A 24,118-nucleotide genomic window follows, 5' to 3' on the forward strand; every position below is an offset into this window, starting at 1 on the left:
TAAACACTTAAGTGTCTATTTCATTTGAATCAATTAGGTTATGTGAATGATTTTCACTGATTTAATCATTAAAAACGATCCGATTCAAGCTCAATTATGAAAAATCTACCAAATATGCCCAAAAATGTCACTTTTCAGAAGGTTTTTGTCAAAAATGAAAATCCTCAACCTTTATATATGCTATGTATTATCATAAAATACAACTTACATTTCAATATTAAGGATGAACGCGAATGTGGCCAATTTCGTTTTACACGAAAACCGTCTTAAATTTAACTAAAATGCTAGAATTGTGAAGATTTCAGTAATTTAGCATGACTTGATGATGCTAGTACCCGATATATATGCATTGTATCGTCAAAAAGAGCCCATATTTATGTAGCAGAAGCATTCTATTGTCCAATAAATAACTAAAAGTTTATATTTTAACAATTTTGTAAAACTGCTATATTTTGGGGCCAAAAAGGGGTCTTACTGGACCTACTCCTTTCCATTTCTCATGGCTTCTGTATGCATTTTTATATACATGATATACATGTATGTAAATAGGTACTAAGGCCTAAATCAACTCTAAATAATTTTCAATTTCACATGGCCTAAGACCCTTTTATACTCATGTGATAAGCTTTTTGTAACTTTTCTTTACATTTAAAGTACATTTAATATATATGGCAGATTTTACAGTATTGTGTTCTGTCTCCTACTTTCATGTTGCTAACGTGACAGAGACAAAAATGAGTAACGTTAGCGACATTTGGACATGTCACATTAGCAACAACATCTTTAAAAGTTAAAATGTATGCACACAGTGATGTTTAATATACGCCTGGAGTAATAAAATTGTACAGTCTGGTTTAGAATTTCTAAATATACAGAATGTCATTTGCAGGTGTACTTTATATCAAATGAATACACAAGAAACCAATTCGTAATAGTAACATTAGCAACATCTACTATCATGACATTACGTTTTGTTGCGAACGTCTTTTTGGTGGACGGAATACATTTAAGGTCCTCTTGTAACGATATTACATACAACTTACCTTCTTTGCTTCCCCATCATGTGAAGGAACTGACTCCGAATCTATTTCTGCAAAGGGCGATATCGTAACTCCTATACAGGAGAGTTACAGATCTAAATATATGTTGCTCACGTGACACTGATTTGGACGGAAAAGTCGAGCAGTAACGTTCGCAAAAAATAAAACAGCCAATGATATTGATTCCTCAAGTCCTTTGAACCCCTTACGTCATCCAAATTTGATATGATTGCTATTTTCAATTATTTATAAAACCCGGGATAAAAATAACTACAATGGGCTGTCTGAGAACCATCAAGAAAATTGCGATCGTGACATACCACAATGGACGGAAAAGACGTGACGTTAGCAACAATATTATTAAATTACCTTTTTTAGCCTTTACCAATAAAAATCTGCCTTAAAGTTATGATTAAAACACAAAAGAAGACTTTTTATTAAAATATAAGTCTATTTTATTAGGCTCCACTTATAAATAATACTTCAAAATTCCACTCCAAATAAGCTGGATGTCAGTAAAGTAGGTCATGATGTCTATTCCATGTCCAATATTTTGAAATTGAAAACCCTCTAATTCTAACAAAAAACACAAACACAGAGTAATTTTTATTTTTATTTACTCAGAAAGACACATTTTATTCAATAACATAATGCATTACTCCATTACACAGTCTGTTTCACAGTTTCAGCAATTGCTTTTTTGATGGATACAAAAAAACAATATTTCCTTCTTATTGTAAAATCTGCCATATGGAAGAATAATTTATTGTTAAAAAAAACTTCAAGAACTTGAAATTGGGTGAAAAAATTGCATGTTTATGTAACATGTGTAAGGCTTTCCTTAATTTGAAAATCTTTATTTTTAGGCACAGGCTCATATAAACTTGACTTTTAGATAATTGTAATAGATCTGATAAATCAGATGATTGTTAAGTTGTTTTAAATACTTAATATATTATATATCATGTATATAGGAGCATTTAACATGTTTAAAAAGCAAATTTTTGCATTGACTTAATTTGTATGATCAAACCCCTAACTTTGGGTCTTACTAGTGCCTGGTATGCTCTTGCTTTTGTTTCTGTGTTTGTAATTTTTAAATTTCTTTTTAGAAAACCAAGTGATCTGTTCCCATTTGATACTATGTTGTCTATGTTCCGGACCATATGAGTATTTGGACCATACGCGTATGGTCACGACCATATGGGTATATACTCATATGGTCCGACTATACGCGTATGGTCGGGGTAATTAACACTCTGTAATAGTTTACTTTTAATACTTCTAAACTCTTCATATGGTATGACCGTTCATTCAAAAGACGCTATCATATAGGTAATTTTATCGTTATATTATAATAAAAAGATAAGCTAAATAAAAATAAGAAGTTTCACATTGTTAATTTTACTTAATTGTCAAATTTAAAGTAAACACATTTTATACCGATGGTCATTACCGATGGTCATAACCGATTTGTTATTACGAGTAAATGGCAATATGTCGACTAAAAAATTAAATTCCAAAAATTTCTTAATGAACTGTTACATAAGAAGTCACTGGAAAGTAGCATACTATTAGTTTATTTAAGTTGTGTTGTGAAGATGGTGTATTGCAGTCAACCATTTTACGATATTTGACATCTAGAGCTTCTTAAAAACACTGTAGACATCAGAATTGCCAAAGACCTCGGTATCACTGTACGCAGCTGCAAAAAAGGCTTGTTTTTCACTCGCAAACAAAATGTGTAAATGAAAAAGATCGTGCACAAAACTTGCAAATGCAAAAAAACTATGATACCGTGTGGAAGTGAATGTCATCCAAGCCTACATGCACTAATGTACACTGTGTATCATCGCCACCGGAAATTGGGTACTAACGAAGCGGAGAGAAATAGAAAAAAAAGTAAACAAGTTAAGAATTCATTCAATTTAAAGCATTTCCACTCATTTGATGAGAGTGCCGCTTAAGAAATGGTTTTCGAATATATAATTCTTTAAATTATTAGGCCGATAAGTACAAAATTAATACAAGATTTTGTGTAATACTCCAAAACTTGCCACTTAGTACCGGAAAATTTCGAGGTCGATCGTCCTCTATCGCCCCATTCTCAAGATATTGAACTGTTTTTCATTATTTTTCTAGACACGTTTTGAGATTTTTATAGTGCGGCATCATATTTACTGAAATTTGTTGTCAAAAAGATGTATTTTAAAGAATATAGACCATAAAAAATAAAGTCTAGGGTACGGCAACTTGCTCATGTTGACAAATTTACTGTATGGCAACTTGTTTTCAACTGTATGGCAACTTGCTAATTTTAGAATATTCGTTTACCGTCCTTTCAATGAAAATAAAGTATTAAGTTCAAATATCTAAGGTGGGGGGATGTACCTTTTTATGTTAAACTGTTTTTGTCCTTTTCAAGGTTTTGTTTAAAACTGTTATTTGAGATAAATTTAAACTGTGAACTGTTTTCGACCCACTGTCTGTAATCTGTTCTGTTAAAATTTGCAATGTTGTTAACTGTTTATTTGAAATTGGGATTCCTGTTATCTGTTACTTAATACTTAAAGTGTTCACTGTTTTTGACAGCATTTTCTCTGTAAACTGATCTTAACTGTTATTTACAAGATTCACATTAAAATTTGCTGTCCATCTCTTTCTTTACGTTGCTTCCGCTAAGGAAAGACATAAACAGCATATATATAACTGTCTTTAAAAGTCTTTAAGTATAGTAAATCCTTGATAAAATTGAGAATGGAAATGAGAAAAATGTTAAAGAATCAGAAGCCCGACCAAATAGAAGAAAACAACCCAACGCAGAGAGAAAAATGTGCACTAGGGTGGGGTGGCAATACACAAATAGGAAAAAACTTTAAATTGACACTCATAATTTATAAACACCCTCTTTCCCTTCCTTCCTAACAAATAATGCTTAATATTTGAGTTATGCATGTGTATATTTATGGAAAGAGAATCGTCCATAGATTTTATTTCCAATAGTTATAATGGTGAAATATAATATCTTTTTGTGTAACCATGGCAACAATTAGCATTTATTCAATACCAAATATTGCAAAATAAGGGGTTGAACATGTCACACAAAGGTCTCAAAAATTTGGTCCAAAGAAAAATTTCAATCAATTAGAGTGATATCTTTCCTGAAACCATAGACATATATATCTATCAAGAGGTAAAAAAAAATCATATGCATTTCTGCTGGTTTTTCCATAAAATTAAATTAAAAAGATCGAGCGTCAAATCTTTGTTGAAAAACAATACAAAATTTCTAAATCTATGGCGGTAAGGATAGGAAAATATGGACAGTCAAACTAAAAAATGGCTTATAAAACATGCTAAAAACAAACTAAATGTTCATATAAACCCACTAGGAAGGCTATATTATACTTCAACTATCTAAAAATCGATTTAATTGTACAAAAACTTTAATATTTAGAAAATTCACCATAGCCATAATACGAAGCTAAACTTGTAACTGTGTATTGGTATAGATGAAGCTGTCTCCTAAGTGAGCAATCATTTAACTACAAAAAGGGGGTAGAAGTTCAATGTTTGTTTCCTGAAACATATAAATGAACCAAAATTTAAAAATTAAATAAAAACAAGACTATATAGCAGAGGTTACGGACTCAAGTTGGGACAGGTGCAACAAATGCGGCAGTGTTAAACATGTTTTGGGATATCTCAAGCCCCCCCTATACGTCTAACCAATGTAGTTATTTCTGGCTTCTATTTGTAATGTATCCAAAACTTTAAAAGGAAGGGCCAATTCTTACCCAGCTAAAACCCTGGTCAGTCCTATGATGAAAATAATTCAGATGTATATGGAATGTTTGATAAGTTACATTGACCCAGAGTATCTGAATCGAATGGTGAAAAATGAAGTACCTTTTCAATTTGCAATCCGTAAAATATCTGAACAGTGTGGCCTGGTAGAAGAGGCCGAAAAATGAGGACTTGGTTCTCAAATTGATGTCAAATTTACTAGTTTAAGACTTCGGAAATGTAAAGATGGACCAAGGATTTTTTGTATATCACCTCAGAGTTCATAATTGGAACTTGGAGATGAAAGAGTGCTTCAACTTGTGACACCTTACATGTTACTTTCTGATTTATACACTGGTTTTGATGATTTAAAATAAAAATCAGTAAACTTTCGTAATTCCTTTCAATAAAATCATGTAAGCAAAGAGTCGTATGAATACCCTGAGATGTTACCCCCGCCATAAAAAAAATAATGTTCGCGCCCTATTGTATTCACTCATTCTATCTGTTTGTTACACTTTCCTACGCCATGACGATAACCCAAGTTTGCTACGACTGATTGACAGAAAACATTTACTCAACAATATACATAACCAGAAGAAGCCTCCCTTATGCTGTTTGAAGCATTTTCGATTATTCATGACATAGTCCTTTTTCTTGGAGTCAATCACTCCGTCTGATTTTCCATCCGTTCAATTGTCTGTCCATGTGTCAATAAAAAAAATATGGTACTTCCGTGTGTATTCTAAAAATTAGTCAGCTTTATAAAAGATTCCTTATGGAGCTTGGCATTTCTGCGACTTTGTACAGTGGTTTTCAAACTTTTGAATACATTGAAGATATGCACTAATGACTTCCCCTTTTCATTGCTTTTGGGTTCGTTTGGAAAAAATTCGTAAGGGTTCCACGGAACCCGCTGTCTCGCCTACTTTTTCTGTTAATCGCAGACTCAACAAAAATGAGGAAAAACATCAATAAAAATTTCCCTCACGATACTGTCTTTTGATTGAAAGAAGCTTCCAAGTTTGGTAAAAAAATCCAGGATAGTTTATGAATCTAATAAATGTTTTATAAACTTTAACTGCAGACTGTATGTAATGTTAACTGGAAGAAAAACTAAGTCCATTTATAAGTAAAATACGGAAGTAAAATACGGAAAAGTGGAAATTTATTTTTACAAAATTTTCTTCTTGATACTATCTTATGATCATAAACAAGCTTCTGTCCAGGTTTGGTACAAATCAAGGATAGTTTATGAAAGTAATTAAAATTTTAAAAACTTTAACCACAGAGTGAATGTAATGTTTCCTCGCAGAAAAACTAAGTCCATTTATAAGTAAAATACGGAAAAGTGGAAATTTATTTTCACAACATTTTCTTTTTATGTTTGTTCCACTTCAGGTTTGATTGTAAGGTAATGCCTAGATATTTTGCGGATGTAACTGATTCGAGAATGTGATTGTGGAGGATGTAATTATGCCGGTAGTTATTTTTCTTTTGAGAGATGGAAAGGTTTGTACATTTATCAGGGTGAAATGCCATCAGCCAATCTGACTCCCATCGAGCTGCTGAGTCAAGGTCAAGTTGTAGCTTATGACAATCATCTTGTGTTTTTATTTCCCTGTAAATTATGCTGTCATCAGCAAAGAGTCTAAGTTTACTGTGTTCTAGGTATTCCGGTAGGTCATTTATATAGATAAGAAACAGTATCGGGCCCAATACTGTTCCTTGTGGTACACCAGATGTTATGGGTACTGAGGTGGAGGAAACAGGGGTTAAGAAATTTTGTAATAGCTCACTAGCACAGGGCTAATTGGTAGCAGGATTTTACTAGCCCTGTTGGAAAAACTACTAGCCCAACAAAACTGACATGCTAGCCCTAATATGCTTTAAAAATTCAGAGTTTGGTGCAATAACCATGAATTCTATAAACTTTACAATTTTTTTATCCATTGTGCAGAAGATTTTTGCAAATTGGATACCCAAAACTTATTAGCAGATATATTCAATTAATCGATAATGGAATATTTACTGAATATTCTGATATAAGAGTTGACCAAATCCGTAGATGATACAAGTCTTGACCACTGTGAAGTACAGTAATGTCCATATTTACATTTATCACAGGTTTTCAAATTGTGGGCTATAAATAGATTACAACCTGAGCACAGTCTCTAAACTGAAACTGAATTTGTTATTAATTTCATTTCTTTAAAAATCGAATTCATTTGATTATCAATGAAGATAATCATGATTGATGAACTATATTGCATTCAGTTTAAGTTTTCTGAAGACTGTTAATGTTTAGGTCATGGTTCTGGAGGCTTCTTCACAGTATGTAAACAAAAACAAAATGGCGTCCATAACATGTGCACACGGCGTTTCAAATTTATATCTGAACGTTGAAAAGTCAGGTTTCTGCTGTCAAAAGGGATTCACATTTATATTTCAATAAATTAATCAGAAGAAGGTAGAATCAGGTTGCATAAGCAATGTACAATACCACTTCCTGTACTGACACATCTATATTGAAAGTACGGGATCCACCCAAAGTTATTTGTTCTATTTTAAAACTTGTACAAAATCAGTTCAAATTCTAGGAATCCCGGATGACGTAGTCGAATCTGATTGGCTAAGATAGAAAAGTGATGAGAGGATTTTCCACTTTCTATTTTGGAAACGCCAATATTTCTTGTTACTAGTCCGTCGGGCATATTGGATTACAAGTTTTGGTTGCCCGAGGTCTAAATGTTGTAGCCCCGGGCGTCGGGCTAGTGGATTTCTTAACCCCTGGGAAATGCCATTAATGACTACTGTTTGTGTTATGTCCTGTAAAAATTCCTGAATCCAATTTAGTGTGTTATTTTCAATACCATAGAATTTGAGTTTGTAAATTAAAGGAGGTGACGATGTGAGACTTTGTCGAACGCTTTAGCTAAGTCCATTATGATTAAGTCAATTTGTGTGTTACTATTATTTGATCGTGCTAGTTCCTGGATGAAATCTATTAATTGTGTTTCACACGACCTTGATTTTCTGAAGCCATGCTGAAGATCATATAATATGTGATGTTTTTCAAGGTGAGACATGATGTTACTTGTAATGATATGTCACCTGAATTGAGTTATAATCCATGTGCCTGACCATGCTGACCTGTTTTATATTGTATGCACAATTTTGATTCTAAATGCATTTATAAAAGTCTAAATGAAAGGTTCACGACAAGCTTTTTATAAAAATAATACTTGTCACAAAAAAAAGTGACAAACATCAGCGCCGCCTGGTGTCTAAAAACTCTTCAACAGTTCAAATGCAACGCACCAAGTTTTACTGTCTTTTAACTTTCAAATTTAATAAATAATAAAAATACTCAGTTAAATGTTCAATTGAAAATTTCTTCTCAGTCATCATTTAGAAAGTTTCGTCCTAACGCAAAGAAGAAGAGATATGGAAACCCGGAAATGTCGACCTGTTACCTGGTTACTGTGTTCAACTGTTCAAAATGTAAATAATAAAATGAGATAAAATAAGTAGGGCCTATGTCATTTCTTCACGTGAGTCAGATATAACAGAAATATTCAAAACTTACCCTTTAAAGTCATTGAAATGACATCTTCTTGGTTAGCAGTCCAAATTCCGAGAACAGGAAGCTTTGCCAAAACGAGACACGGGATTGGGACAAGTCGGACCATGAAAACTCGGACCAGTTTTAAAGAAACTCGGATTAGATTGACAGATCTGACCAGTTCGAAACACTGATTGGGCCCATTTAAGGTCAATACAATTTCAAAGACACCTCGGAACAATGTGAAACACTGATTGGGCCCATTTAAGAACGCTTCTCACTGGTTGATTGTAAGGGGGGAAAGGGGGCGTAGAGGACGTAAGACTCGGCCTCCCGTTTGATAGCCAAATAAATAATAAATATTTTCCCACGGTATATATATAAATAAATATAGATTTTTTTATATAAAAACGTCCAAACATTTTTTTTTATTTAATTGTCTTAAAAACTGGTCCGAGTTGTCTTAAAAAATGATATTGACAAAATTTCATTGTTTTATTCATGAATGAGTCTATAAAAAAAATTAAGTCACCGACAAATCTGCAAATGGAGCCACTGATTCACCATGTTCACATAAATTTGCCAATGAATATTGACTGAACGCTAACATTTCTCCAACAGGGGGATCTTTTCCTTTGTCACCTCAGTGAGGGTCTGGAATTGGGGGAGGGGTGTCGTATCTACAAACTGATTCACCTTTGTGACACATGCAACCGAGTGGCGGATCCAGCCCCCCTTTTTTTCGACGATCAATGTATTTAAATGGGGACATATAGTTGGACCCCCCTTTTATCCTGGGTTGGGACCCCCTTTTAAAAATGACTGGATCCGCCCCTGCATGCATGTAATTCAGTACAAAGAGTCACATTTTCCTTCGTCAACTTTGTGACACATGTAATTTCAGAAAGTCAATTTGCAATGTTTTTTTTTTTTTGTGGAATAGTACATTTTTTTTGTACAAGTTCAACTTGTATGCGAACACAGTCATGTGAACTTTTGTTGGTGGCTTTATTTCAACTTGTATGCGAACACAGCCATGTGAACTTTTCTTGGTGGCTTTATTTCAAGAAAAAACAACTAACCTGTTCCCTTGGGAAATGCAGAAATTTTCACTTTCGCATACAAAAGTCTTAACACTTTCTGATACGTCAAATCCTCTGTTTGCTAAGAAATTATCTCCCCGGTAACGGCTTCGATAATTTTCAGTTATTTTCTTGTTACTTTATCGTCCACCCTCGCGTGCACCATGTGCACCCAACCATTAGACAGTATATTTAACTGCGGAGGGTCACCGACTGATATTAATAAACAAAACATACATGTAATAACATCAGATACACATACAACACAAACAGACAGACAGACAGACAGACAGACAGACAGCACATATATGTATTAATACATAGATAGCACATGCAGAATAAAAGTAAAGCAAGTTATATATTAAAACAAATGTTAAATATCAGCACATAGTAGCACATAGTATTTATATCGGAGTAGCACATAGTATTTATATCGGAGTAGCACATAGTATTTATATCGGAGTAGCACACGCAGAATAAAACACTATAATCACAAACAAAAGACTGCATGCAGTAATAGCAAAGGTAATGCATAAGCAAAAGAAATAAATAGCTAAATAAAAAAAGTAAAAATAACTGCAAAAAGATAAAACATAAAAAAAACAAAAAAAAACAGCAGGCTTCGAGATCAAGTTATGGGGCAGCAATTAAGTAAGTACATTATTTACATGAACTGCATGTACATTTTTCTGAAAAAACACCAGGTGGAGATAAAATTTTTGAACTGGCCAAAAGTTGATAAGATCCTTGCCTCATTTGGCAAGGAATTCCAGAGTTTTGCTGCCTCACAACTAAAGCTTTTCTTACCATACCTTGTTGTTTTTGATCGTGGTATATCTGCTATGCCTTTGTACCTGAAGTTATATGAATTTTCTTTAATATTACTAAACTATGTAGGAATTCTGGACTTGATTAATTAACTATTTTATATGTCTCTAATGCCATGTTTCTCAATCTTCTGATTTTTAGTGCTGGTAGCTTAGACTATTCAAGAAGTGTATCGTAAGAATTTGTGTAGTCGTCATATATAAATCTGAGTGCTCTTTCTTGTATTTTTTTCTATTTTCTTTGTGTTTTGTTCACTGCAGAAGTGCCATGTAAGAGGACAGTAGCTGAGGTTTGAGGTTTAGAAAGTCTGGTGAGATGAGTGCCAATTCTTTTTAGAACGTTTAGTAGTCGTGCAGATTGTTTGCAAATATTTGAAATGTGAATGTTGAAATCCAGTTTAAATCTATTGTTACGCCGAGAAGTTTCACTTCGTCGTTACATTTTATATTGAATCCATTTAGGTTGAAAACAATATTTTGAGTGTGTGTTTTTGCCTGGAATTTTTCTGGTTTTGTCTGCATTTTGTTGAAAGAGAACCATGATATTAGGGAATTACTATCTTCCTCTAATGGTTTAATAACTGATTCCAAAGTAGTACCTGTTTTTGAGAGGTTGATATCATCAGAATAGTTATATAAACCACAGTGCTTGACAAAAAGAAAAATATCATTTTTTAATACATTAAATAATAAAGGGCCTAGTATAGATCCCTGAGGAACACCTTTATATATATCTTGCATTTGACTGATACTCTGGCCTATTTTTACACACTGTTTTCTTGCAGTCAGATAGCCTTTGAGTATATCCAGAGCAGATTGACTAAGGCCATATTTTTCCAATTTAAAAAGTCATGTTATTACATGTATGTTTTGTTTATTAATATCAGTCGTTTTAAAGAGCTCTTAAGAGCTCATGTTCATTGTTATTGTGTATATATGCAATCCGACTTTAAATAAAGATTACTTTACTTTACTTTTACTTTTTACAGTGTGGATGGGGTATATAGAATATAGAATAATTGGGGGAGCAACATTGTGTCCGATACAGAGTCACGTATGTATGGTTTGAACAAATCAGTACTAATCTGAACACAATCTTATATCTATATAAAAATCAGATAAATAGTGAACAGAACTGGATTCAGTGCTATATTAAACTTATAGAAACGGGGGCTACAGGCGGTGACACAAGTGGACACAATATTATTTCTATATAAAACGGTATAGAAACTTGTGGCTACAGGCAGACACAGCTGGACCCAGTGCTATATATAAAACTTTAAAAAAACAGGGGGCTACAGGCGGACACAAGTGCAATTTCTATATAAAAACTGAATTCAGAACTTGTGACTGTTACAGGGGGCTTCAGGCGGACACAATTAAGTGGACACAACGTTATTTATATATAAAACTTATAAAAACCGGTGGTTAAAAGCTGGACACGCTGGACACAGTCGGACAAAATGCTATTTCTATAAAAAAAAAAAAAAAAAAAAAAAAAAACACTTAAAGAAACAGGGGGCTACAGGCGGACACAGCTGAACAATCTTATTAAAATATAGATCTCTGATTTCGTTATACTACATCTAATTAAAATATAGATCTCTGATTTCGTTAACTAAATATCTTAACTTAACTTGCATTTGAGAAAAATGTCAGGCGGTGACGAAATTCCGTTATATACCCAATCGTAATAATTTTGCCAACCCGAGCGCTGAAAATTTGGCAATAAACGTCTCGCAGTAAATGATTAATTATAAAAACTGTTTCAGAAAAAGCTGTTATTTTTTGTCTGAATAGGACTATTGGACTTATCCTCCAGCTAGTAAAATTGTATAAGATACCGTGAAAAAACCAGTTATTTTACATTCAATCTTTAGAATTTCATTGATTTATGATTTATTTTCTTGAAAATTCATTCAAGCTTATATACAAATAAAATGTATGTTTTCAAGGAACTAAGATGTGTGCGTGCTTATGTAAATATATAGAAAACCTTTAAATTTGGGTGTCTGTCCAGCATGGAGATTTTAAAATTTATAAATGCATTGCAAATAAGGCAAAAAATGTGATGCTCTGATACCAATCTAATTCTCACTTGCAGAATCCTGCTAAAAGCCGACAAGAATTTTAGGCAAAATGCAAGAGATAAAGGATATTCAGTGAATTAGACCCTTATCCGAACCTATCCTTACCATCAAAATCTCAAGATATTTTTGTTTGCATAAAAATTATTTTTTTCCCCACTTTGATTGGATGCCGTCAAGTGAGGAGACCACCATTTTGACTTCTGATTGGACCCAAGGAAATACCCAACCTGTGTATGCAACTTCTTACTTGTGTAGTTCAATAGCCTAGCATTTACATTCATTTAGTTTTTCAGTCTACATGATGCAATTATATACTCAATGCTTAACTATAACAATATCTCTGCATGTGACACAATTGTTCTGGTACACCAAAACTGGTACCTGCCACCTATAACCACTCATTGAAAACAATATATTTCCATTTTTTTAGTCTGATTGAGTTCTATAGTCATTTACCATTAAAAATACATGCATTTCATATGGTTACAGCACACAAAAAAAATATTAAATAGACTTTGTAAGACCATTTATTACAGCAATATTTGCGTCTTTTGCCGTCAAACTGTTTTGAATGCAAACAAATTAGAAAAAAAAATATGGTTGTGTTCATATTTAATAACTTTTATTGTGCGAGTTTTCTGGTACAGTGTATGAATTATCCAACAGTGTTTAAAACTACTTTAGTTTATTGTTTCATGCATGATATAAAACCACTTACAACTGATCTCAAGAAGTATTTTCTACGGAAGCCGGTTAGTGTCAGGGTAGAGTTTTATTTTTAAGTCGTTTTAACGACTTAGCTAACTTGTTTAAACGACTTAGCTAAGTTGTTATAACGACTTAGCATATTTATCTTGTTATAACAACTTAGCTAACTTGTTAAAACGACTTAGCTAACTTGTTTAAACAACTTAGCGAGCTTGTTACAACTACTTAGCTAATTTAACTCGTTATAACAACTTAGCTTACTCGTTATCACGACTTAGCTAAGTCGTTTTAACAACTTAGCTATCTCGTTTAAACGACTTAGCTAACTCGTTTAAACAACTTAGCTTACTTGTTTAAACAACTTAGCTTACTCGTTTAAACAACTTAGCTAACTTGTTATAACGACTTAGCATATTTATCTTGTTATAACAACTTAGCTAACTTGTTTTAACGAATTAACTTATTTGTTTAAACAACTTAGCTAACTCGTTTAAACAACTTAGCTAACTTGTTTAAACAACTTAGCTTACTCGTTTAAACAACTTAGCTAACTTGTTATAACGACTTAGCATATTTATCTTGTTATAACAACTTAGCTAACTTGTTTCAACGACTTAGCTTATTTGTTTAAACAACTTAGCTAACTCGTTTAAACAACTTAGCTAACTTGTTAAAACGACTTAAGCTAACTTGTTTAAACAACTTAGCTAACTTATTATAACGACTTAGCTAACTTGTTTAAACAACTAAGCTAACTTGTTATAACGACTTAGGGTAATCTTTCAAAAGGCCCACACGTGCACAAGGACGTGGTATTACCGGAGGTTATGTTTTCGTAAGATATGAAGCACATTAGCAACAAGTAAACAGAGAACAGAGACAAGGTAAGCTTAATACTAAGTCCAAATACTTTATGTTTCTTTCTATAATCATATTTTTGTTTTGTGTGAATGGATGCATGGCATGTATATAGTATTTGTATTTGTTTATTAATAGTCATTGCGTTTATATGCACACTCATTGCGTCCAGCATGTCAGGTTTAAATGCAAAATATGCAAGGAACGCGATTAACTGCAAAAATGATCGAGTTTAGTCGCAATGAAATAACGTTTAAAGGTTTCAAGTTGCTCGAATTAGCTTTCGTACAAAAACTAAAGGGTTATTTCATGAACCTATTTGTTTTTATATAAATGAACTTATTTAGAGAATAAACAGATTTTTAAATTTATGTGGCTGTCATTTATCTTTTTTTTAATAACATAAATAAATATTTATTTCAAATATTGGCTTGTTACAATATTATTCAGGAGTCCAAGCTCCTCCTGATGTTCCCTGTTACAATCCACTAATCACTCAGGGTAGTGATTAGTTGTAAAATACATATTACATTTTTACATCTTATATATGTCGTGTACATGTTATTATTTTGTACAGGTTATTACTTGTACAAAATTTTCATACAAGTAATTACTTGTATGATGCCATCATACAGGTTATAACTTGTATAAATATAATTGTACAAGTAATAACCTGTACAAATTTTGTGGAGAAAAAGATAATAACTTGTACAAATCATTATTTTACCTTGGCCTATTTGAAGTTCACAACAAATTGTTTCCCTTTTAACATATAATTCATTACTTTGCCTAAAGGTATAAACTCTCAATATGTGAGTACATTCAATATATCAAATATATGAACAAAACTGTTCATTTAAGTAGTCAAAACTAAAGTGTTAAGATGGAAAACAGTATAGAAAAGAAATTTCATGATGAAATAATTAAATTGTGTGATGACAATAAATCTTCTAATAGTTCAATATTTACACGTGAAAGATATAGAGAGACTATTGGGAATGTAAAGGAAGCAAAATTAAATTCCAAAAAGACTGCTCTTTAAAGATATTTCTTAAGGCAATATGATGTTTTGAGTGTAGCAGGCATTGAAAAACTCATTCGCAAAGGTGACGAATTTTTTTACTATTGTACAGTAGATGAACTTTATCCGTTGATTAGAACTGCACATTCTAGAGTTGGCCATGGGGGCATCCACAAGACATATAAGGAGTTAAAAAAACAATTTGCCAATATCAGCAGAGAAATTATCAGAATTTTCATTCAGATGTGTGAACAGTGTATTTTGAAGAAAAGTCGTACTGAAACCACAAAATTAGTTGTTCGTTCTATCACTTCTACAGACTTTAATTCCCGTTGTCAAGTAGACCTTGTTGACTATCAGTCATGTCCAGATGGAGAATACAAGTGGATCATGCACTACCAGGACCACTTAACCAAATTCAGTGTACTGCGCCCTTTAAAGACAAAAAGAGCAGCTGAAGTGGCTTACCAACTCACTGACATTTTTCTGCTTTTGGGAGCTCCACATATACTGCAAAGTGATAATGAAAGGGAATTTACGGCTAATGTAATTACAGAACTTAAACTCCTTTGGCCAGAGCTTAAATTAGTGCATGGTAGACCACGTCACCCTCAAAGTCAGGGGTCTGTCGAAAGAGCAAACGCTGGCATAAAGAGTATAATAATTTCTTGGACACTCGAAAACAACAGCACACACTGGTCTGAGGGATTAAGATTTGTTCAATTTCATAAAAAACAGGTATATATTTTTTAAAAGAAATGATTAAAAAAAATCAAAGTTAAATTTTTGTTTAATCGTGTAAAATAAAAAGAGCAAAAAAAAAAACAACCCCAAAAAACAAAATTAAGAAAGGGAATCTGATGGACAGCATCATTGCTTATTAATACATGTACAATGTTGCTAGACAATAATTTCGTTGACAGCGGCTTGAAATTATCTGAGATGTTCTGATTGTATTGCAACTCCATACACAATATCACTGATCGGTAATTACAAGTAGTACATATCAAAGTAACTTAAGCAGTAAAGTCAACATTGAAATTTACTAATAAATTCAAAGTCACTGGCTCATACAGGGTCTCAAAATAGTCGTCAAATAGATATGTAATGATGTTAAGGCAACTTAATACTGATAAACACTTGAAAATAAGAACAGAAAAACAAACACAATATAAATTTCAAAAAATACGAAAGATAGTGAGTTGTACAAGTTATTATTTTTTTCTCCACAAAATTTGTACAGGTTATTACTTGTACAATTATATTTATACAAGTAATAACCTGTATGATGGCATCATACGAGTAATTACTTGTATGAAAATTTTGTACAAGTAATAACCTGTAAAAAATAATAAAATGTACACGACATATATATCAAATAATATCACTTAATCACTTAATATGACTATTCATATGTTTTCTAAAAGTTGCTAAAACATTACTTTTAATTTTCAAACATACTCTTCTATTGAACTCATTGAGAAAAATTGAGAAAACGTTGACATTTTTTGTCTTTTGATCAGATATGTAGCTGTCATCTATCTTAGATAGTTAGTAGATAAAAAAAAATGTTATTTATATTTTAGGTTTAAAAGAAGGATCGAGATATTATTTGTCGTTTTTATTTTAGTTTGGGATTAAGTTATGCAGAAATCTTGGAATTCCTAGCCCGTATTCACGGTGTTATTATAAGCATGGCAACTTTGAAAAGGATATTTCGAAAGGAGGGATTATTTAGACATAAATCGCATAAATTATATATAAATACTAGAACACACCCGTATAATGCGGGTCCGCGACTGAATTAAAGTATATAAGTTAAACTATGCGCAAGATTTATTTTAGTATTAGTATTGTCATCTGATAAAGTCATGCTGATTATAAGATACACAGTTTTCTCTGCTTTCAAATCTTTCTGTTTGAACCCGTCGAACTGGAACTTATCAATTATTGATAATATTAATTATTTGGAAAACAAAAGGTCCTGGAATGGAGTATTTTTTAATCAACAGCATTGTCCTATATTAGTTATAAATATTGAATTCTTTGATTCGCTGTTTTACGTCATGCCCGCTAACAAATTGAAAACTGTACCTATACGCCTTCTTTTAGTCCAGATTTTTAGTATTCGTAGTGTTATCTTAGAAAGTCTAACTGATTAAAATACTACAATAGGTAACAATTTGACAATTAAGTAGTGTCAACCCTGTGATTATGACCCGTGTAATACTATATAGCATATTGATCCTGAATACACCGTTTGGTGGTGCGCCTGTCAGATGCGGAACGTACAGATAAGGTAATCGGTAACAGGTGAATATACTATTGGTGTCGGTATCGGACTCGACCCGGAACTTCTTAATTATTGGCAATATTAATTACGTGGAAAACAAAAGGGCCTGGAGTGGTGTAATTTTTAATCTACACCTTTGTACTATATTAGTTATATATAAAGTTGAATTCTTTGATTCGTCGTTTTTACGTGATGACGGCTGACAAATTGGACCTCGTAATTTTAGTATTATAGATACTAAATAAATAAATGATTTGGAAAATACGTTGAAGGTATAAAAAGTCAAGAGAATTCTGAATGCAATTAGGTTATATCCGGGCACTCTGGTTCTAAACCTTGGTTCCATCTGGGTTTTTTGGTTCTGAACCTTGGTTCTTTGGTTCGAAACCATGGTAACTGGTTCAACATCCGGGTTGTTTGGTTATAGCAACCCAACTTCTTGGTTCCATCTGGGTTCTATTCTAGATCATTCTAATTTTCCCGTTGACCTTGGAGAAGATAACCGCAAGTATCCGAATAAAACATTAAACATTTCAGCATTGGCGGCAACGGAAGCTAGCTGTAAGGTATTTATCTTCTCTTTTAATTATGAAACTAGATAAAAATAAAGCATCGTTTAGATTTTAAAAATAAATCGAAATATACAGTATATATCGAACATCCTTTTATTTAATTCAGTCGTTCTGTTTTCATTTATTTTTCTTTACTCATCCCTTATTTCCGTTAATATTTTTAGAAGTTTTAAAACGATATGTCGTTCAATTTGCCTACGATATGTGCATCTAGCCACTTGACCAGTTAACGACTTGTATATATATTTGAATGATTGCATATTTATTTTCAAGTTCGACTGAATTTTATTTAATTGGCTTTGTAATAATGCCAGATTTGATGGAAATACATGTGAAGTATATGTAGCAAATCGTTTTGTTCAAAACAAAATGTTAAAAGACATACACAATGTATAAAAAGAAAGAGATGATCAATTTAATTAAGTTTGTAAGCTTTAATTAGTTGGAAAATAAGCTATAAAATATTACAAAAATGTATATGTACAATAAATTTGTCAAAGAGACTCCTTGTGAAGGGGATGCATATAATCATTCGGCCCCCCAAAAAAAAGAAATCAAAATTAAGATTAAATATTTTTATAATAAAATTGTGTGTGTGTGTGTGTGTGTTAACGAAAGTGCCAGTGGGATGAGTATTACCAGCACAATAGTCAGAACTTCTGTGTTGGTGCCATAGTAGAGAGGCATAAGGTGTTACCCTTGTCCGTCCTTTCCGAACATCCCAAAAATGAGTCCCGTTCTCCTAAATTTGGTTTGACTCAACCAATATTGGGAAGTACTACAAAACTTATACACAATATAAAAAAGAAAATGTGGCATGAGTGCCAATGAGAACTCTCCACAAGAGACCAAATGACTCAGAAATTAACAACTATAGGTCACCATTCTGCCTTAAACAATGAGCAAAACCCATACACAATAGTCAGTTATAAAAGGCTACGAAATGACAATGTAAAACAATTCAAACGAGAAATAACGGCCTAATTTATGTACAAAAAACAAATATGTAACACACAAACAAACGACAATCACTGAATTACAGGCTCCTGACTTGGGACAGGCACATACATACAGAATAAGGCGGGGTTAAATTTATTAACGGGATCCCCACCCTTTACCTAATATGGCTTGAGTGCCAATGAGAACTCTCCACAAGAGATCAGATGACACAGGAATTAACAACTATAGGTCACAATACGGTCTTCAACAATGAGCAAAGGTCATACCTCATAGTCACCCATAAAAGGCACCGAAATGACAATGTAAAACAATTCAAACGAGAATAGAAAAGGACAAATTTATGAACGTAACACAAATATGTAACACATAAACAAACGACAAACACTGAATTACAGGTTCCTGACATGCGACAGGCACATACATACCGAATAATACCGGATCCCCACCACCCCCCTAACCTGGAAGATATTCCCACACAACACAAAATAAAATTGAAATTTGGTAGCGTCACTTTTACCGTTTATGAGAATTCGTGTCCCTATAAAAACATAGAAAATGCTTAATTTTTCGTTTCCGTTCTCTTAAATAAGTTTAACTCAATCAAACGTTATAAACCTTATACGCAATGCTTATTACCCCATAACACAGATCTATGAAGTTCGATATTGAGTGGCGTCACTTTTATTGTTCATGAGTCATTAGATGTAAGAAGATGTGGTACGAGTACCAATGATACAAATGTCAACACGGAGCCTTAAGATAGGAAAAATGTTAAATCTGTTGTTACCGTTCTTCAACTTCAGTTTGCCTTTATAGCCAAATATTTTGATAATTTATATGTCTAGGATCCAAGTACATTAACACTTTATAAAAGTAAACCATTATACTGTTATAGGTCGGTCAAGGTATGGCCTTCAACACAGAGCTATCACTCACACCTAACAGCAAGCTATAAAATAAAGGGCCCGAAAAATTATTAGTGTGAAACCCTTCAAGAGGGAAAACCAAAGGTCTAATCTATATAAAATTCTATAATTCATTTGCCTCTGGGCTGTTGACCCCCCCCCCCCCCCCCCGCCCCCGTTATGAAAAGTTCTTGATCCGCCACTGGTCATATGCTCAGTTTTCAACTATTGTTAGCCATGCATTGGGAATATGAAATGATCACCCCCCCTACACTTCTATAAAAACAAACAAGATTTGTTTGCTTCAACAAAAGTGAAAAAAATAATGACTATAAAGGGAATCACTGAAGCATGAATTGAGCAGGCCCCCCTTTCAAAAAAATGTTGGCATACCTAATAACTCATATTCTATCTACATGTATATAAAGACTAAAGTAATTTTAAAACACTAAAATTTTGAACCTATAACATTACACAAAAATTGACTTTCAATAAGGGTGATACTGTACATTTATTTCCTGTGCCTGAGGCAGATGTGAAGATTTGTTCACCTAAGAATATTAATATTTCACGAGGGAAATATTATTTTTTTAGGGTGAACACTATTAGTTACATAGTGTGCTAGTGACCTAATACGGTATATATGGGGTCAGTAACTAAATTCCTTATGGGGTGAGAGCGAAGCTCGAATCCCCATATGGAATTTACTGACCCCATATATACCGTATTAGGTCACTAGCACACTATGTAACGAATTTATCTTACCGACTATCTTAACGTGTGAAATTTAGACCTATCAAAATGAGCAAGTCCTCAATACTGTTAGCATTAAGAAACTACTTCCATTGATCCTACAAAAACAGATACCAACAATAACAACTTGTGAGGTTTAAATGTGTTATATGAATTTATTTCAATATTAATCATCAATTTCTTCGTCTGTTGAAACCTTTACGATTTTTTTCTCAGCACCGATTTTATAAGGGGACTTTTAAAACACCACTACTAACCGTGTATGAATTAAGCCCCGCCTCCCTACTACCTTATATGGAATATAAAGGGACGTAACTCCACTACTAACCGTGTATGAGATAAGCCCCGCCTCCCTACTAACCTAATATCAAATATACACGGTCTCCACGAGGGCGCTTTTAACCAATCACATTCCTAGAAATGTATAGGAGGTAAGATAATATTCGTTACATAGTGTGCTAGTGACCTAATACGGTATATATGGGGTCAGTAAATTCCATATGGGGTGAGAGCGAATTTATCTTACCGACGATCTTAACGTGTAAAATTTAGACTAGTGACCTATCAAAATGAGCAAGTTTTCAATACAGTTAGCATTAACATGGAAACTACTTCCTTTGATCCTAAAAAACAGATGCCAACAATGACAACCTGTTATATTTAAATGTGTTTTATGAATTTATTTCACTTTATCATCACTTTCTTCGTCTGTTGAAACCTTTAAGATTTTTTCTCAGTACTGTTTTGTTTTTCTAAAGGGACGTAACACCACTACTAACCGTGTATGAAATAAGCCCCGCCTCCTTATTACTTTATATGGAATATAAAGGGACGCAACTCCACTACTACCGTGTATGAAATAAGCCCCGCCTCCCAACTAACCTGATATTAGATATACACGGTTTCCACGAGGACGCTTTTAACCAATCATATTCCTAGAAATGTATAGGAGGTAAGATAAATATTCATATCTCCCACGGGCCAAGGAAAATAAATGTTTTATTCCACTGATTATGCTATATAAATGTTTACTATCTGAACTTAACAAAATTTATTTGATCCCGGGTCATGTTGAAACCTCAATGAGACCCAATCTACATGATATTTACCTGGTTACTATTTGCTTCATCCCTTTCAGATTTCGAATGCCAGTGATTCAGATTCAGAAGATGCAGAGTGCTTCCTGTCTGTGCAAGAACTTAAAAATTGGAAGGTAACATATCTGAGAGAATGGCTTCGAGCAAACAATTTAAAAATTAGTGGAACCAAGGACTCTGGTAAACAGGGTATATAGAGCATTCATAGGCGGACCCAGGGGGGCCTAGGGGGGCCCGCCCCCCCTTTTGTGGGAAAAATTTGGTTGATTAGTTAGGGAATCACTGAAGCATTACTGGAGAGCCCTCCCCCCCCCCCCTTAGGTCAGTCAGCGGCCCCCTTAGGAAAAGTTCTGGATCCGCCACTGGCATTGACATCTGGTCAACAATCTGGTTAAGATGATGGGATAGATGCAGTCATATGTAATAGTCAGGATTTTGAATTACTCAAAGATGATTGGAAAAAAATAGACACACTTGATATTCCACCTCTACAAGTAAAGGATGTAGATAACTACTTTCACTATCAAAAGAATCCTACATTGAACCGGGACTATAATAAGTTTTGATAAACTCATGATTAAAGCAAAAAGATTGTGCAATGAAAATTTCATTTATGATATATTTGATAATAAAATAGATGTAGACAGTGATCATTGTTATTTTAAGGCCAATTGCTTGCCATCAATGAGACTAAAGGTTCAAGTTGGAAATTCTGGCCAAATGTCCACATTTTACTCATTACATGTGTGTCTTTAAAAAAAGACAGGGTATATTTTATCTGGACATTGCAATTGCAAGGCAGGTGATGCTGTTTTTTGTGCACATGTTGGTGCTCTTTTATATACATTAGAGAAAACCAAAAAATCATGAACCAGTGATGCTTGTCAGTGGGATCGCCCCAGACCTATAACAAGAAAACCACGTCCAAAAAGAGTCAAAGATATAACATTTGCAAAAACAGATAAAGATATAAACTGATAAAGTAAAACCATATCCTGGAGCATAGAAACCAAGTTCTTGTGACAATGATGAAAACGAGTTCTTAAGTGAAATATTAGATGGACTAAAGGATATTTATCCCACATGTGTTTTATATAAAACCTGAAGGACAGAATGCTCAATTGATAAATTTTTAGATACATACAATCCTCAATTTGTGTACCGTGATACATTTGACTTAAAGTCTGAAACTTGCTAAAATGTTTTCTCAACATTTTTAAATGATATGGTCATCACCATGGATACATCAAAACAGTTAGAATTGTCAACAAGAGGTCAACACATCAATATTAACTGGATAAATGCCAGACAAGAATTATCAACTGCCTCTGTATTTGGCGATGTTTGCAAAAGAATAACTGACAAACCAGACTGTTTAATTCGCCGTATTCTAGATTATGATGTGTCACAGCAAAATTTGAAAGTTAAGAGTTTGGAATGGGGTCGTTTAAAAGAAAGGGTAGCAGTTAAAGAATATCAAATTAATCACCTGAAAACTTGTCAAAATATTACAGTGGAAAATAAAGGTCTACTTGTGAATCCTAATTATCCATATCTTGGAGCCAGTATTGATTCTTTTGTATCTTGTCAAGTTTGTGGTTGTGGCATAGTTGAAATTAAGTGCCCTTATGGTTCAGACAAGGATGAAACACCTTGGAGAAAGAGGCAGCCTCAGCAATGTGCACTTGATGTAAAATTCTGCTGTGAATTAGAGAATGGGGAGTTAAAATTAAAAGGAAATCATAAATATATGTTCCAAGTTCAAGGACAAATGGCATTGTATGAAGTACCATTGGTAGACTTTGTTGTATGGACAACAAAGGGAATTTCCGTTGAAAGAATATCATTTGATGAAGCTTTATGGAAAGATATGCTTTTCAAGCTTAATTCCTTTTATGTGAATTGAATTATCCAGAATTCTTTTCATGCAGAGTTAAACGAGGAAAAACACAGGGCTGATTTTTTTTTGGTGGGAGAATATGTCACCGTCGTATTTATGTGTATTATTAAATGGTTGATTGGTTATTCATCAGTTCATTTATTTCATTCATAAATTCATTCTATTTTCTGTTTCATCATACTCATTATGACGATTGACTGAGACTGACGACATTTCTAATATACGTCACTGCACAATTTCATATACACGTCACTACACACCTGAACGATTTAAATAGAATAAAACAGTAGTACACGAGCGCGGGAAAATATATGTACGCCTTATTTATATATAGAGATTTAGTATTTCATTAACTGAATAGCCGCCTTTCACTGCTGACGCTTAAATGCTTAAGCAATATTTACAGGTTAGTTAATTTTGTTATTTGAAAAATATTATTTAGTTTCTCGATAGAGTTTCATTCATTAAAAGTTATATGGAAATATTATGATAGTTTTATCATAATCCACAATACGGCTTTTCCGTACTTTTTACATAGTTTTATAGTATAGTTCAAAATTACTGAATTACAGCTAGAAATTGTTTTATTGGCGATATTAATTCATGGCGTAATTTTAAAGTGCTTTGTCGAATTCATTAGTCCGTTAGTTCTTGTCTCATT

At 33.2% G+C, this 24,118-nt stretch overlaps 1 protein-coding gene across 1 annotated transcript; it reads left to right on the plus strand.

The window, feature by feature from the left end:
• Positions 1–22,794: 22,794 nt before the first annotated feature.
• LOC139495388 (uncharacterized) lies at positions 22,795–23,463 on the plus strand. Its single transcript, XM_071283694.1, has one exon. It carries the CDS (start codon positions 22,795–22,797, stop codon positions 23,461–23,463), a length of 669 nt encoding a protein of 222 aa, XP_071139795.1.
• Positions 23,464–24,118: the final 655 nt, after the last annotated feature.

Source organism: Mytilus edulis, chromosome 11 (genome assembly GCF_963676685.1).
Source record: "Mytilus edulis chromosome 11, xbMytEdul2.2, whole genome shotgun sequence".
Classification (NCBI taxonomy): domain Eukaryota; kingdom Metazoa; phylum Mollusca; class Bivalvia; order Mytilida; family Mytilidae; genus Mytilus; species Mytilus edulis.

Coding starts and splice junctions, on each gene's coding strand:
- LOC139495388 (XM_071283694.1), top strand. CDS start 22,795: ATGGATACATCAAAACAGTTAGAATTGTCAACAAGAGGTCAACACATC.